An 18,205-nucleotide genomic window follows, 5' to 3' on the forward strand; every position below is an offset into this window, starting at 1 on the left:
TCAACATGATCATTTTTTCTTGTAACGTCATCTGATTGAGATTTTTGATCAAGTAAAAGGCTTTTCAGTATAATTGTTTTTGAAAACAATTTAATTTACTGTTTGGAAACTTATTTAATTTAATATTCATTACTGTTCTGTTAGCGTAATTGTAAAAAAACTAATTGAGAAATGATTGCTTTTTGATTTTGCATTTAATGTTGTTTGAAAACTTAATTAAAATGTAATTTGTTTAATATTCATTGCTGTTCTGTTGGCATAATTGTAAAATAAAATAGGCAAATCAAATGATTGCCCTTTTTACTTTCATATAACAATATTTCATCAGTACACTGCAACACAGAACATGTCTATATAAAGATCATTTGTACATTCTCATTCCTGTCACAGACATTTTCCAGCATATGGATTACTATTTTGCATCTTTTTTTCATTAGAAATAACAGATTTGTAAGTGACTTGAATGAATGTAACCTAATAAATGCTCAATCAGAATAAATTAACCATAACCCTGAATAACTAATAACAAAACACATTTCCATTGGTACACTTTAATTTTCATGAAAGAATATCAAACAAAGTACATATGTACATTTTATTAACCTTGAAACTTCATGTATTTAATGAAATTAACAATATTACAAAAAGTTGTCTTTAGCTGGATTTGAACTCTGCTCTTGGTGAGCACGTGCAACATAAACGTGCGATTTTCCTGCGTGAAGAAAACGGAAAATGTATCACTGCGCGCTGTCTTTGAATGTCAAATTTCACTTTCTTTTCTTCATTTCTCCTTGCTCTTCTTCCCCGCCTTTGACGGACTAGCTTGAGCGCAGTGTGGAGGTGGATCAGCCGCAGAGATTACTCAGTCGCTCACAGAGCCCGCTCAAGACATCATGCACAGCATCACAGCCGCAGACAGCGTGCGGGTCTCAGTGACCTGCACAGCGCACACAGGAGACACTGCATGCTGCAGATCAGGAACTCTGCTCCAAACCTACACATGACCCTCCGCATTACACTCCAGTAGAGCAGGAACTGCTGCAAACTACAGCCCACGAGCTTCAGAAGAGATCTGACCCAAATCACCCCCCATACCCTCAGTCACTATTCCCTACATTAGCTCACTCATTCTGTTCACTTGAAGGACTTGCACTGATATAGTTGCATCAACTTTAATTCAACTAGAATTAGTTACAACTGTACTATTATAATTTAGTAGTAAGTAAAGTAAAAATGTTTACAGATGCCACTGTATTTGACCGTTAATGTTATGGTGCTGATGATTCTCCTGATAGGAAGTTTTCTGACTTATAAAATGTAAAATTGTTTAAGATATACAGTACATGAATTGTTGCCAAATGTGAACTGTTAAAAATGTAAACCAAACTCAACTTTTTGAGATGCATAAAGGCTTTACATGTAATAAATGCTCAGAATATTGACTTGCAAATGTAATTCTCACATGCTGTATAATTGAGAAAATGTGATTACCTGTGCATAGGCCAACTTACTAAAAACATGTATTACTCGACTAGACTAGCATACAGTAGATATTTCTATTAACTGCTGAAAATCTTTTTTTTTTTTCCAATCAACATTGCAAAATTGTATCATATTAACTCTGACAGTATAATTCATAAACCGTAAAGATGGGTCACTCGCTGTGTTCATCATGATTTCTGAGCAGTCCCTCCAGTGTAAGCGGCGCTTGAGTGCACTGTAGACACTAGTCTGGATAAACGGATAATCAGCACGCTACTGGTAAACTGTGGTGCTAGTGCTTTAGAGACTTGAGCTCCAGATCCCGGGCCTGAATGAACTCCGCATGCACTGTACGGACTGAATGGAAATGTGGAAAGGTGCTCATCACCAGCAGAAACAGACTGCAGCAACTGATTATCATTTCAGTTTATTTTTATATATATATTGCAATAAAGATGTACAAAGCATTGATACCCTTAACCGTTAAAATGTTAGAAAAAAGCATAAATGTGACAAATAACAGTAGAGTATATCAAAACATTACTGTTCCAGCACAGCCAGTCGATCAGATCCACCCTCACTGGTCAACAGAGCCATCTTTAAAAGGCTTGAAAGAGATAGAAATGTGACCAAACGCTGAAAGATGAGAATCTGCAGACTAAACCCAAACAACTAAAAAAAGAAAAATGATTCACATAAATCTACTGTAACAGAAGAAAGAAAACCCTGAAATAAATATATTTCTCCTCATATTAATTTGCCGTTATTATTCCACTCCTTTGATTAATCTGGTTAGGTAAGATATCTACACGTTAGTGAGGAAGTAGTGTGAACTAGAGCTGGAACTCGCTGTGTGAACTCGTTTGGACACGCAGCAATACATGAAACAGACTTTGGCAACACAAAGTCTCAGACAGACAGAGATGCCCAGAGGAACCTTTGAGAGGCGCTTTACAGCTGCAGCTAGATCAGTGAGAAACACACACGTTATATGCTTGTGACACTCTCCTTTTTCTACATCTAAATATAATATACAAGTGAATTGGTGATGGAGTCGTGGTCGGGTGAACGAGTGCTGTAGCCATACAAACACAGAACAGGGAAGATTGTACCGTCAGCGTCACTAACCTCACCCACATGCGGCGCACTTTAAATACTAGTTTATATTGAGAACTATACATATGAATAATATATTCACTAACTCTGCCACATGGAGTATTTCTCAGGCTGTGAATGGAGCGCACACAGAACCTGCGACAGCACAACACACTGAGCCTGTGAGCAAAACTAGTGTTGGAAACCAGAGTCGAAGCGTGACGAAAGCCGTCGTATTCAGCCGGACCGCGATGGACTCGCAAACGCCGACCCATGAGGCTAACCGACCAACACTCCGCTATATAGCTATAGATTCAAACTAAAGCATGACGGGCCATACGACAAACATCCCAGCATTCAATCACAAGAGACAACCGGACAAACATTCAGGAACAGAACGAATCCACATCGGTTTTCTCGACGGCTCTGAAGAAAAACCAACACTAACGATGAACCCGGCACTCGATCCTGAGTTTAGATGCACGATTTCAACGAGTCGCGCGCAGTCCATCTGCATAGAGGAACGAATCGGTTTCATTCAGCGCCGAATACATTCTTACAGCTTCAAACCACACACGAACACATCTCGGGACCTCCGGTGAAGGCCTCGAGCCACAGAAACACCTCGATGTACGATTCCAGACTGCTTTATAAAACAGACAGAGGCTTTCTGGTCTGGAGAACATTCTGCTTCAGTCGATCAACTAGCTAGTATGGCTTGAGGACAGTAAACACAACCATCCCTCATCTGTTAAGGCAAAGGTCTGGTCTGTAGCAGGATCTGTGATTTAAGGGCTTCGCTCTTATTTGGTTGATTGTTAGTTTGAAAGGATCTGACGGCTCTTTCTCCTTCAGACAGACGGCACTCATCAATGCATCTCCATCACACCAAAAACCATTCAACTGCACGCGAGGGAAAACTAATATAGTTCTGTTAAAGTTCTTTACATCAGACTACTGAAGATGATTGTAGTCACCCTGTAGTTCAGGTCGATCATTGTAACGAGAACATGGAGGGGCGCTGCGCTAAAACTCCACAACTCTTTCAATGCTTAAAGGAAGACGTAAAACTCTGAAGAAAAAAAAGAAACCAAAAAAAAAATCTGGCTACAAAAAAGCAAAAAAGTGTTTTCAAATGCGGCGCGGTGGAAACCTCAGTCCACTCGCGCTAAAACTTGATCAAATCAAGGAGGATTTACATTTAAAACCCAATAAAAACAAGCAGCCTACATCTATTCCGTTATAAATCACCAGTCAGGGAAAAGTTTAATTGAATCTGATTGCACAGGAAGGCACATCCACAAGGCTATAAAAAGTGTTGCAAAGAATCGTGTGTTTTTCTTCAAAGTGAGAAAATAAGAAATGAGGTGATTATTGCTTCATCAAGAGCAAGTTAAAAAGAGAGGGGGAAAAAAAAATCCACAACTCAGAGTTGCGACAGTCATAGTAATGATAACAATGATAACAACAATCAGTGTAACAAGGTGTGCTCGGAAACCTGTGCGCTGAGGACAATAAAAACCGTCAAACGCTGATCTATCCTGTTGAGCGCTGCAGCGTGGAAGGAGTCAGTTTGTTTCAGCTCTGTCGAGAAACGTCTATCAGCATCATCATCATCAGTCTGAGGTGCAGTGCTCGTCTGAGAGTGCTCTACGAGTAGAAGGTGAGGACGCTCTGATGGTTCCCACGCACCAAGAGGATGGGTGGCAGGTCTTTGGATATTGTGTCCAGCCAGGCCATGTAAAGAGCGCTGGAGACGGCTCCTTTCCTGGCCAGCGGCATGCTCCTGTTACACCACACACACACACACACACACACGTCTGAGGTGCAGTGCTCGTCTGAGAGTGCTCTACGAGTAGAAGGTGAGGACGCTCTGATGGTTCCCACGCACCAAGAGGATGGGTGGCAGGTCTTTGGATATTGTGTCCAGCCAGGCCATGTAAAGAGCGCTGGAGACGGCTCCTTTCCTGGCCAGCGGCATGCTCCTGTTACACCACACACACACACACACACACACACACACACGCACACACACAATATCAGAGCTGGCTGGAAACACCTCTCTCAGACGTCACGTCACTCTCAGGACACACTGATCACTGCTCCATAATTGCTGATATAACAGTCTCTCTCTGACAGTCACAGCACTACACCAGTAGGTGGCAGCAAGTGACCGTCTTTACGAGTCACTGAAACGCTGGTGTTTGTTACTTACATGACGATGAGGTTGGCTGTGCTTGAGTGCTCCTTCAACAGCTCGTTCAGTCGGATCTGACGGTTACTCTGAGGAAACAAACAAATCAATTAGCAGCAAGACTGAAGTTGCTGTATCTGTTAGCAGCTGAGAAAACAAACTCTGCAGACAAGCATTTGGAAACAGTGCATCTACATACCATCATTTCACTCCACTGAGTCATGAGCATTCTAGCTAGTCTTTGTCTTAACGCTCGAAAAATGTCATTACGGCTAATAGGGTAGGACATGCGCTACTTCCCGTGGTTCTGTTCTCATCTATAAAACTTTGCATTCATCAATCGTGGGGTACCACAGGGCTCAATTCTGGGTCCTTTTTGTCCTCTCTTGACAAACAACCAACTTATTGCTCTTTTATAAACCATTACTCAAATGAAAAAGTGTGGTCTTTAATTCCTATATAAATGGGAGTCGGTTAAAGATTTTGCCGTTGACTTTAAAGGGTTTACATTATTGACCATTTAGTTCAAAATCATACAAATATAATGTCTTCAAATAATTTATTCTGTTAAAGTGATCATGACTTCTGTTTTGGCAAAACTGCCAATGAGGAGTGTATTTCTAACACCAGAAAGTGCCTCATAGTGTTGCTTTACATTGCACTGCATGTTTTGATTAAAAAAACAACATCAACACTAACATTTAAAGGTGCTGCGAGAACAATATCAAATTACCTACTAAACTGCTCATCATTGTGGGATGAGATTTATTACTTCCTCAAATGATCATCTGAGAGGTTCACATATTTTGCCCAGCAATGATGTTTCCTGCTGGATCATTTTGTTACATAAAGATTGAAAATGCAAGGTTTTGTGCATTTCTTCCATTGTGTTAAATAACAGTAGGTTTATTTGGTAATAGATAATGAAGAGTCCCTTTGTCTGTTTCTGGTTGTGAAGCAAAGGCTCACACTCATTCATTTAGTGAAGCTTAAAAGGTGGGGTATGTATTTTTTTCAAAAACACTTTAGAAAACTGATTCGGGCCGACTAGCAAAACAAACGTGTAGCCAATCAGCAGTAAGGGGCGAGAGTTCAGTGCACAGGACGGATATTAGCCAAGCCCAGCGACAGAAAGATAAGAGATGGCGGATAAAAAACAAAAGAGGAAACCGTCTGCGGAACAAAAGAAGGCTTACGATAAGGCAAGAAGTAGGACCTGTGTAAATATCGGATCAGCTTTCCAGCGCTGGAGAGAACTCAAGGAGCAGAAGGCCTGCGATCGGATGCCGGGGTTGCTGTGTTGCTTCTCCATAGGTGAGTAACATTGCTTTTGCTTTGCTTCACAGAACTAATACATGCTGGCTTTTGCTTGAATATGCTCGTGTGTCATGTTCGCTTGTTTGTTCATCTGCAGTCGTATTGTCATTCCCTTCAGCTATGATAAAGACACATTCATTTCCACAGCCTATAAGCCTGGAGCGTCTAAACCTCCTCCACTGTCTGTTTCAAGCGTCAGCTCCCGAAGTGTGTCTGAAACGTAAGATTTACCCCCAGTTTCTCAGACAAGACTTACGCCTAGTCCCAGCCTAAAATGTAAGTCTGAGCCGTGTTAACTGAAAGAAACTTGCACTGACTGATCTTAAAATATATCAGTGCCTTTGTTTTGGCTCAAGATGCACACCAGTGACTCTAAGGCACGTTTATGAAAAATTACTTAAATGTCATAATTGAACTATGGCCTAATCCTGGTTTAGTCTAAGCCCTTTCTGTGAAACCAGGCCAATATGTTTAATACATCAGATTCCGAAATAATCGTTGCCTGGGTTACGTACCTATGTGTGGGGCGGAGCTATCAAAATGGGGGCGAGATTTGAATGATCAACATTGGCTGCCAGAAATCACTTACCCCACCTTTAAAAGAGACTCACTTACAAACAGTTTTGCATAATGAAAATTCAGTCATGTTTCTGCACTGGCTCCAAACGCCACAAAAACACTCTTCTTGTATGATCAATTTAGTTTTAGAAGTTTAGCTCGTTTAGTTTTAGAGAACAGAATAGAGGCAATAGTCTGGAAACACAAATATTCATCATACTTGCATTACTTGCTTATTCAGACCAGGAAATTACTCTCATCAAATCCCATACTTCTCCTCAAATCTCATGCATTGGTGTGAGCTCCTGTACTCATGAGCTGTGCTATGTGCGTCTGTGCTTTGATCGATCATCTTTAATGTGCTTCATGAATAAATGTGACCGGAGGTGTGTTGAGACCTTGGCTCTGTAGAGCTCCAGCTCATTGTCTGTGATTCTCCAGGGCTCTTCGCTCTTCAGCTTCTCAGCAGCTTCCTGCTCCATGTCATCTTCTCTCAGCTTATATGGCTCGATCATCTGAGCAAACTCGGTCAAACTGAATGACAAACACAAGAGGTCAGTGCTGAGAAACCTGAAGTGGAACTTTCCCTCCGGTGTGGGAATCCTGAGCCATTTCAAAATGATTCCATGATCTTTATCGATTACTGACGACAAACACAAAATCAACAGTTATGAAATCAGGTGTTAAACTGTGATCTGTGACAGACAGGTCATACGGCTCTTCTGAACTCTGTGCAAGCCGATACTTGCTCAGGGCTTTTTCTGTGTAACTGCCAGGCATTTTGTCTGTGCACATCATCCAGCCATGGTTAAAACTAAACTCTTTGAGTACATTCAGATTTTTTCTAAGAATCATTATGCATTGCTGAATGGATTTTTCCATGCTTTTAGATAACGGATAACACTAGCCCTCAAATCTCTTACATATTCCACAAACAGTTAACCGTGAAGCAGTGTTGAGGAGAGAGTTCATGTAATGAGATTCGTGTGGTGTAGTTCATACCCCTCTGACTTGGGCTTTGTGTTGATGTCGCCCAGGACCGTGATGTCAGAGAAATCGATCCTGAATTTGCTGAGCAACGTGGCCATGCTAAGGACAGGACAAAGTCTCATTACATATTTATCAGGCAATAATAAATAATGCATGCAATATTTGCCACTGCCTCCTTGCATTGAACAGTTAGTTTGCTCCTGAAAGGTTTTGTGCAGACGACTGGAGGATCCAGAAGCTCCATCATGACCACAGAGCGGATTCGACAGAGCATACACATGTGCAGCTGAACATGTCAGTGAAAGACCGCTCACGCTTTCTATGAAGACCCCGCTGCTGGAACATGTCTAATTATAGCTAACAAAGGCTCTGGCAGCAGCTGCAGAGGACAATGGGAAACATTTATCGTTCACACACACACACACACACACACACACACACACACACACACACACACACACACACACGAGAGAGAGAGCAAGAGCAAGCGAGAGAGACCTGGCATACTAATGGCATCCACAGTCCGGCTCATCTGAACTATCTGTGAGATGGGAGGCCAGGGGCATTTTTTCCTTTAGCTACGATTCTGATATAATTGTGAAAAAGTCATTCCGGCATGATTTCATAGGATTACAGCTGTAGTACGTACGCTCTGCGGTCATGGTCGATCCGGTTGATCTTGCCCCCGATGAAGACGCGGATCTTACAGTCCTTCCATTTCTTCTTGTTGGCGATCAGATAGGGGATCAGTAGAGTCAGACCTGATGCAGACGAGTTACATCAGATTACAAACAAGAATCAACCTGTCCTAGCAGCAGAGGATGCACTACTGTTGCAGTAGCTTAAATCACACATACTGTACCAAACATATGAAATAACAGATTGTAATATAAACATTATAACTAGGAGGTAAGTTCCTGAAGGAAACGCTATTGTACTGCTGCTCTCGCGTCACAGCTGTCAGTGTTTGTGCGTGAATGAAATGCTGCAGAGCCACTTCACTGCTGTCATGACAAGCACACGTCTGTGTGAGAATGAACACATGACACTGGCTTTACAGCTTTAAAGTGGCTATAAAGTTAAATAGAGGAAGACGAGCTCATAGAGATTTGCCTTGTAAAACAGGAAGCTCTGGCCTTCCCCTCGGAGCAAGCTGCACAACGGCTCACATCGCCTTCAAGACCCGGACACTCGCGTCTAGAACAGCCTCTAACCTCCACACCAATCTGCATCCCGTCCTGAAGCACATCATTCAACCGGACACATCTAATACGTTAGCCAGTGTGATGAACAGAGTTTAAGACAGAAATACTGCAGCAGGACGACTCGACAGCAGGCGTTTGTCAATGGCCCAGGACCAGTGATTGTACACCGCTGAAGTGAGAGGAGAGCTCAGTTCAGTTCAGCACTCGTATGCTGTCTGACAGGTTTATGTGCTCTCAGAGAGAGAGAGCTGTCTGTCTCACACGGAGGAGGACTGAAAACAAGAGTCCTTTTCACAGCTCATCACAACCCAGTGGCCAAATACACAGTCCATTTTACTAAGTATTCATGTAAACATAGCCAGATATGTCTGAAATGACTGTAGACGGTTGACAGATATCAGATGCATGTCAGTATATTGAATCTTAGCATTAGGTCTTAAAGTGACAGCAGCCTAATAAACCTGCTGCTGTATTGTAAGAGAAAACTGAAATTTCATTGGCATTCACATTTTATTTTTTAGCAAGGCATAAGGACTGTGACATACACTATATAGCATTGGGACCCCCCCTTCTAATGAACAGGTTTGACTACTTTAGTAATTTCCAAGAGTACAAATCTGAATGTTTTAGCATATAGTGATATTCTAGGGAATTGTGTGCTTCTAATTTCACAGCAGCAGTTTGGACAGGACCCTTTTCTATTCTAACATGACAATGCCTCTGTGTATAAGGCAAGGTTCAAAAATAAATGATTGATTGAGTCAGTGTGGAAGAACTTGACCGGTCTGGTGTGACTTTAAATGCAGACCTTGAGCCAAAAACTCATCACCAAACACTGACTTGTACATATGGCTACAGTCATTTTAGACACTTCCAGAACTGTTGAAACAGAGACCGAAATACAATTTTAATTATGTTTCCAACTTTGTTGACAGTTTTGGAAGTGCCCTTTTCTGGTCTAAAGAAGCGGGTGTCCCAATAGTTCAGGCCAAACTTTCTACCCCACTGGCAGCTCTGGGGGTATTCCAGAAGAAGGCTAAACCCATTACCCTGGAATTACATTTATGGAAGCATAAGTTGAGGTCATTTCTGAAGTAACTTCTAGGGTAAGTGTTAGTTATTTCAGTTAAACGTGGCTCAGATGTGACAGCAGAGATTAAGCACAACCTAACGTGTGAGTATTTTCACCATGTTGCATACTATCCCCCGTTACATTAGCTTTTCCATCATATTTTGGAAAATAGAACTAATTGTTTCCAATATAATGAAACCAAATCGTGGCCAAATTCCAGGTTTGACGATGCATTGTAATTGTATGTTCTCGAAGCTTCTTCCACTGACCTCCGTCATCAAAGAGCCACCAGACGTCGATGGTGCCCTTCCCCTGCTTCTGCTGGAACTGCTGACTGGCGTCCAACAGCCGCTGATCCGCCACATTCAGAGGAAGCGTCGGGCTCCTCTTCTCTGAGACACAAACACACACTCAGACCGCAGATCCAGAGAGCAAGCACAACCGATTCATTCATTAGCACACGGATCAAACAGACAGAAGAAAGAAGCAGTCTTCAGTGGAAAGAGAAGACACCGAGTATTAGATCGCAGACAGGAAGTGACATCGGAGCTGAAACACACACTAGCACACGTAAAGGTGAAGGTCAGAGGTCAACCCGGCAGAAACACTCCTAAACCGTCACCAAGAGAAAGTGCATGCAGGTCAGAGACAGAACGAGAGTGAGAGAAATGTCCTGCCTTTCTTCAACAGTGGCCGAGTGTGGGCTTTGCCATCCTCATCCTCATCTGGATCATGTTAGAAAAAACACAAGAGGTTAAAGTCTGCTAGTGCTGCAATGGGAAACATGTGCGTCAGTCAAACACAAAGAGAGCTTGTTCTGCTGCAGTTCATTACATGAGCAGACAGGTCACCTCAGGAGCTCCATCATCATCCACTGACACACACTGAGGACATCACACCCTCATCAGCACACCGCTCAAACGAGGGGACCGCAGTAAGCAGCTCTCCGGAGTCTGTGACTTCACTGTTTTTGTTGAATTGGCCATTACAACACCCATAAAACTAACTATTGCTGGAACTACTTGCGACGGAAGGAATCTGCTGAACACTGAAAATGATGGACTGGCCCTCAAAGTCCAGACCTCAACAACATCGAGCACATTTGGGGCGAGTTGGAAATGAAACCGCACAGATCTATTGTACTTTGGCTTGAGCTGCAGAAGGCATGGGATAGCATTAGCGTTGAAGTTCTCAGGAAATATATTGACACTGCCAGAGAGATGTGCTGCTGTAACTGCTGTAAAAGGTGGACTTACCAAATATTAAAGTTAAAAACTGTACGACTCGCTTCATCTGATGTTTGTTGTGCTCAGAGCAACCATCTGCATGTTTCATGAACATTATGAAATCAAATCATGTTTTCAGATCTGTCAGGTGTTCTAATAATTTTGGCCACCACTCTATATGACTGAAATCCAATCATACTTACTAATAAATAAATAGATAAAGTCACATGAAATATGATTTTTACAAATCTGCACAAGCTACATTCATATTCACATCAGACATTGTTTGTAAACATGCAGAATGTGTTTGTCAGTAAAGGTAGTGCAGTGAAGTGAGAGTGAGAATGCTGAGAGCGGCGACACCTCCTGCTGTGACTGTGCTGCTGATACTGCAGTTTTCAGCACAACGTCACTGCAGCAGATATATTCAGTGTCATGAGAGAGCACACACCAGTCAAACTATTAGATCAGATCCCAATCAACAGAGATTTGGGCTGAAGGTGCACGCTCAAGACATCACAGCCCATCACAATACGCTTCAGAGATAATAGACGTTTCCCACAGCTTTCACATTTCCTATCATGCAGTGAAACTGGAGAAGAGTTGTTAGGGAATCTGAACTCTTCAGGTGTGGTCTGGATCGGACAGCGTTTGTGAACGCACATTCACAAAAACAGGTACACATGGATATCAGGGCTGGGTAAACAAATAAAATACTGATTTCGAGATAAATGGATTCTAATTTTTACAAATAATATTGACTCTTAAATCCCAAGAATAGATTAGTCTAGCCTTTTTTTCAGTTTATGAACAGAACATCAAAGCGCACATCCCATCCAATAAATAGCAATAAGCTTTGTGCTTTGTTACTTTTGAAATGAAACAGTCTCAGATTTAAAATTCTGTCCATTGTATCACAATATTCAAACAATAAATGTAATTTCAGCATGGTTTAATGCGAGTGACAGATCGCTGTAGCGCCTCAGTTTAAGAGAAGCACACATGAATTTATCGTCTCTCCTTTAATAAGTTTCAGCACAATGTAAGTGCACAGTTAGTTTCAAAAGATGTCTGTATAACAGCTTGTAAGCAATACAGTATGTCAGGTAATGTCACATTTACCTCAGGAAAAAATGCTGACCAAAAACTCATTAGTCAGCTAGAAAAACTTACTCTAGAGAGGTGCATTTAGCCAAATAGCTACATGCACCATATAACATTAATTATTTTATATATATATATATATAAACAAAATAATCAAAATTGAATCGAAATGGAATTGAATCGCAAGCTTGTGAATCAGAATCAAATCATGACATCTGTCAAAACCCAGGCCTAATGGACATCTGGCGACTGATTCCCCACAATCCTCCTAACAGACGAGATCAAGAGAGCCAGCTCTGCTCAGTTTCTCAAGCTTTCTCGTGTGCCTGACCCCTGCTGATCGTCGCTTGCGGCTACATTTGTTTTTATGGTTGCTTTCTCAGGCTTCAGAGAGCCCTCCAGTGTCAGATGGAGCTGAGAGACCTCTATTAAACATAGACACATCAACACTCGCGGTGTTCCCAGCCTGGACCCTTCGGAGAGCACGCTCCGTTGTGTTGTGCTGGGCAGAGATTTCAGAAAACACAGAGTGTGCATGAGATGGCTTGGGATAAGACCTGGCCCCAGAAGAGCACAAACGACGACTTCCCCCTCGGAGCAGGAACATTTCACAAAACCCCTGGGAAATACACTCATCTGCCTTTCCTAGAACAAGTGAGTGCGAGACCTGGCCCCAGAAGAGCACAAACGACGACTTCCCCCTCGGAGCAGGAACATTTCACAAAAACCCTGGGAAATACACTCATCTGCCTTTCCTAGAACAAGTGAGTGCTTCAAGGACACACGTGACTCTGTGAACTCAGAGCCCTGACCTTTCTGGACGGCGGGGCTGTTCTGGACACTGGTGGCCTTGGAGGAGGGTTTGGACGAGTCTCCATCCGAGTCCTTGCTCATGTCCACTGAGACCACCACATCCCTCATCGCTGAAGAATCATCTGCAGGAACAAACAAAGTTCAGCACCGCTTGGAGGTCAAGGCAAACTCAAATTTAGCACGAACGGCAAGTCTGCTTAATGACCAACAGAAAACGAGCACATTACATGGACAATTTCCTCCAGCCACCACGCATGTCCAGCTTTAAAGGGTTAAAATGCTTTGTTCCCATGAGAGGGTAAAGCAGTCAGTATTCTACTGTAGTTTGTTAGCTAGTGAACGGTGATGCCTTCATGATAAATCAACAGCACTGAGAAGCATTCATCAGATTACACGTATTGTTTAAAGGAGACTGGTTGATGTAGTGGTTCGGTGTACAGTACTGTACCTTGGCCTTGAATGTGAGAGATATCGAGTCCCTCTCGCAGTCTGAGAATGACCACACCGTACTGAAAATCAAACGCATCGCTACACACACACAAATAAACAAGCGTTAATGTCTCACAGGATGAAGACCCACACCATTTACTTCAAAGCTGCTTTCCCCTGTTTGCTCATAAACATCTACCAGACGCTCTTCAGCTGTACATACACTAGAAACGCATAAACGTCATGCCAAAAACTGCATCAAAATCAATGCCAGAACACATTATATGCATGTTAAGATAACACTTTTAGGGTTAGAATAGCTTGTCATGGAGTGGTCCGCACTAGATCATATACACACAGATCTCTGACTGTAACTCTAGTTTTCTGACAGTTAACACTGATTTCTGATTAACGTTTACTCATCTGGAATCTCACGTTGCATGGCTGATGACCAGATGTCAAACAAACCACTTCATCACTGTATAAAAGCTGCTGCCTCACTAATTCAATAAGGTGTGTATTAATAGCGGACTGATTTCAAACAGAAGATGAAACCCACTGCATCAGGTTTATGTAGGTCTCAACGTCCTTTATATCTCCAATGCGCCAGTCGTTCTTGAAGCCGAGCACCAGCGTGTTGGGCCTCAATCTGCCCAGACCAGCAGCCTGTGAAACACACTGGAATTACTTCCATAGGCAAAAACAACTCATGACAAACCCTAACCTCAAACCTTATAGAAAGTGCTTTGCATTTTTTAAATAAAACATTTGGTATGTTTATGTTCTGAATTACAGCGACAAGTTAGCATGTCCAGTAATGCAGAGAAAGCAGGTTTTTCCATTTTGGCTCCATATTGTACGTCATATCAGTACGCACGCACACGCGCACACATTTCCAAATGGGTTATAACACAGAATTCAGCTGTGAGCAGGAAGCCAAGAAATCAAAGGACAGAAAAGCCCAATTTTAGGCTGATTGGTGCAAAGGAGCCTTTGGCCAATGGAAATGCTCAAATAAAACATTCAACCCTGTGAAGATTGATTTGCAGATTAGGTGAGACAGTTTTTGTGTGGAAATAAAAACATGTTCAAATCAACCAGTGAGCAAGATCCCATAAACACTTACTGAACAGATCTGAGGGCTATAAACACACACCTGCAGCAGGTACTGGGTTCCTTGGCGAAGGTCTTCAGCCACCACAGGAGTGTAAAACGCCTTGGAGCTGTTGTTGAGGAGCCACCTTTGGTAGCGCAGCATATCACTGTTCAGCTCTTTAAAGTTGGGCCGCCGGGAACTCTGGGAAGGAACACACGTGTGTGCAGACATCAGCTCACGTTAAAGAGCATGGTCCACAGACGGGTTCGTTCTACACACTGTGATCACCATCCACACAGAGCTGCTTTATTCCAACAACATGTTCCCACGAGGAAACCATTCGAACAGGGACTGCACAACACACACACAGACACAGACACTCTCTCTCTCACACACTATCACTCTCTCTCTCTCTCACACACACACTCACTCATTCTCACTTTCACGCACACTTACACACTCTCTCTCACACACACACTCTCTCTCTCACAGACACACACACTCAATTTTTCAATTCAATTCAATTCATGCTTTATTGGCATGACAATTGTTACAATGTATTGCCAAAGCATAGTGTTTACATTGAATCTAGAACAGATATATATGCAACAAAAACATGTATATACATACATTTAAAAAAGTAAAACAAATTAACATTTTAGAATCATAGAATTCTACAAACAATTTTATAATTCAGTGTGTGTGTGTGTGTGGGCGCATCACTGATTTGTTGACTCCTCCCTCTTTTTGTGACAGGCATCAATGTATCTTGCTGCTAGTAAGATACAATCTTGTTTTTCACCTAATAATTCTCACTTTCACACACTTACACACTCTCTCTCACACACACACTCACTCACTCTCACACAGACAGACACACACAGACACACACTCACTATCACTCTCTCTCACACACTATCACTCTCTCTCTCACACACTATCACTCTCTCTCTCACACACTATCACTCTCACACAGACAGACACACACTCACAGACAGACACTCACAAACACTCTCACTCATTCTCACTTTCACACACACTTACACTCTCTCTCACTCACTCACTCATTCTCACACACTCAGTCACTCAGACAAACACACTCTCACACTCACTCATTCTCACACACACTCAGTCACTCAGACACACACACACACACACACTCTCTCACACACTCTCACTCTCTCACACACTCTCACTCTCTCTCACACACCATCACTCTCTCTCTCTCACACACTATCACTCTCTCTCTCACCCACTATCTCTCTCTCTCTCTCTCACCCACTATCTCTCTCTCTCTCTCTCACCCACTATCTCTCTCTCTCTCTCTCACCCACTATCTCTCTCTCTCTCTCTCACCCACTATCTCTCTCTCTCTCTCTCACCCACTATCTCTCTCTCTCTCTCTCACCCACTATCTCTCTCTCTCTCTCTCACCCACTATCTCTCTCTCTCTCTCTCACCCACTATCTCTCTCTCTCTCTCTCACCCACTATCTCTCTCTCTCTCTCTCACCCACTATCTCTCTCTCTCTCTCTCACCCACTATCTCTCTCTCTCTCTCTCACCCACTATCTCTCTCTCTCTCTCTCACCCACTATCTCTCTCTCTCTCTCTCACCCACTATCTCTCTCTCTCTCTCTCACCCACTATCTCTCTCTCTCTCTCTCACACACACACACACACTCATTCTCACTTTCACACACTTACACACTCTCTCTCTCACACACACATTCACACAGACAGACACACACACTCTTTCTCTCTCTCACACACTATCACTCTCTCTCTCACACACACACTATCACACAGACACAGACACACACTCACACAGACAGACACTCACAAACACTCACTCATTCTCACTTTCACACACACTTACACTCTCTCTCACACACTCTCTCTCTCTCTCTCTCACACACACTCACTCACTCACTCTCACACACTCACACACTCTCTCTCTCACACACTCACATTGGCCTCGATCTACCCTCCTCCTAAACTCTTTGGCCCTGGTTAAATGACCACACACTTTCTCTCCGCCGGAGCTGTAGACAAGCTGAATGACACTCATTCTCACACACTATCACTCTCTCTCTCTCACACACACACTCATTCTCACTTTCACACACTTACACACTCTCTCTCTCACACACTCTCTCTCTCTCTCTCACACACTCTCTCTCTCTCTCTCACACACTCTCTCTCTCTCTCTCACACACTCTCTCTCTCTCTCTCACACACTCTCTCTCTCTCTCTCACACACTCTCTCTCTCTCTCTCACACACTCTCTCTCTCTCTCTCACACACTCTCTCTCTCTCTCTCACACACTCTCTCTCTCTCTCTCACACACTCTCTCTCTCTCTCTCACACACTCTCTCTCTCTCTCTCACACACTCTCTCTCTCTCTCTCACACACTCTCTCTCTCTCTCTCACACACTCTCTCTCTCTCTCTCACACACTCACACACACACACACTCACTCTCACTTTCACACACTTACACACTCTCTCTCTCACACACACACTCACACAGACAGACACACACACACTCTTTCTCTCTCTCACACACTATCACTCTCTCTCTCACACACACACTATCACACAGACAGACACACACTCACACTATCACACAGACAGACACACACTCACACAGACAGACACTCACAAACACTCACTCATTCTCACTTTCACACACACTTACACTCTCTCTCACACACACTCACACTCTCACACACTCACACACTCACACTCTCACACACTCACACTCTCACACACTCACACTCACACACTCACACACTATCACTCTCTCTCTCACACACCATCACTCTCTCTCACACACCATCACTCTCTCTCACACACACCATCACTCTCTCTCACACACACCATCACTCTCTCTCACACACACCATCACTCTCTCTCACACACACCATCACTCTCTCTCACACACACCATCACTCTCTCTCACACACACCATCACTCTCTCTCACACACACCATCACTCTCTCTCACACACACCATCACTCTCTCTCACACACACCATCACTCTCTCTCACACACACCATCACTCTCTCTCACACACACCATCACTCTCTCTCACACACACCATCACTCTCTCTCACACACACCATCACTCTCTCTCACACACCATCACTCTCTCTCACACACCATCACTCTCTCTCACACACCATCACTCTCTCTCACACACCATCTCTCACACACCATCACTCTCTCTCACACACCATCACTCTCTCTCTCACACACCATCACTCTCTCTCACACACCATCACTCTCTCTCTCACACACACACACACACTCTCATTCTCACACACTATCACTCTCTCTCTCTCTCACACACACACACTCTCTCATTCTCACACACACTCTCTCATTCTCACACACACTCTCTCATTCTCACACACACTCTCTCATTCTCACACACACTCTCTCATTCTCACACACACTCTCTCATTCTCACACACACTCTCTCATTCTCACACACACTCTCTCATTCTCACACACTTACACATTCTCTCTCACACACTCACTCACTCACAGACACACACACACACTTACACTCTCTCTCTCACACACACACACACACACACAGACACACACACACACACAC

General features: G+C 43.1%; 1 protein-coding gene across 2 annotated transcripts in view; it reads right to left on the bottom strand.

Annotated features, from left to right (window-relative positions):
• Positions 1 to 4,406: 4,406 nt before the first annotated feature.
• The window catches only part of LOC107551440 (solute carrier family 12 member 2-like), a 15,322-nt gene continuing 1,523 nt past the window's right edge, over positions 4,407 to 18,205 (bottom strand). Inside the window, exons 2-12 of one of the 2 annotated variants that reach the window (XM_016233042.1) lie at positions 14,642 to 14,782; positions 14,045 to 14,151; positions 13,505 to 13,584; positions 13,056 to 13,178; positions 10,591 to 10,638; positions 10,183 to 10,305; positions 8,286 to 8,397; positions 7,649 to 7,735; positions 7,045 to 7,180; positions 4,793 to 4,860; positions 4,407 to 4,562 (exon numbers count right to left, since the gene is read on the bottom strand). In XM_016233042.1, the coding sequence (XP_016088528.1) occupies positions 4,427 to 4,562; positions 4,793 to 4,860; positions 7,045 to 7,180; positions 7,649 to 7,735; positions 8,286 to 8,397; positions 10,183 to 10,305; positions 10,591 to 10,638; positions 13,056 to 13,178; positions 13,505 to 13,584; positions 14,045 to 14,151; positions 14,642 to 14,782 (1,161 nt within the window). In that variant the 3' untranslated portion in view covers positions 4,407 to 4,426. The remainder of the gene's footprint in view (positions 4,563 to 4,792; positions 4,861 to 7,044; positions 7,181 to 7,648; positions 7,736 to 8,285; positions 8,398 to 10,182; positions 10,306 to 10,590; positions 10,639 to 13,055; positions 13,179 to 13,504; positions 13,585 to 14,044; positions 14,152 to 14,641; positions 14,783 to 18,205) is intronic. The other variant, XM_016233043.1, reaches the window with a different exon arrangement.

The sequence above is a fragment of the Sinocyclocheilus grahami genome, unplaced genomic scaffold (genome assembly GCF_001515645.1).
Source record: "Sinocyclocheilus grahami isolate Dianchi unplaced genomic scaffold, SAMN03320097.WGS_v1.1 scaffold423.1, whole genome shotgun sequence".
NCBI lineage: Eukaryota > Metazoa > Chordata > Actinopteri > Cypriniformes > Cyprinidae > Sinocyclocheilus > Sinocyclocheilus grahami.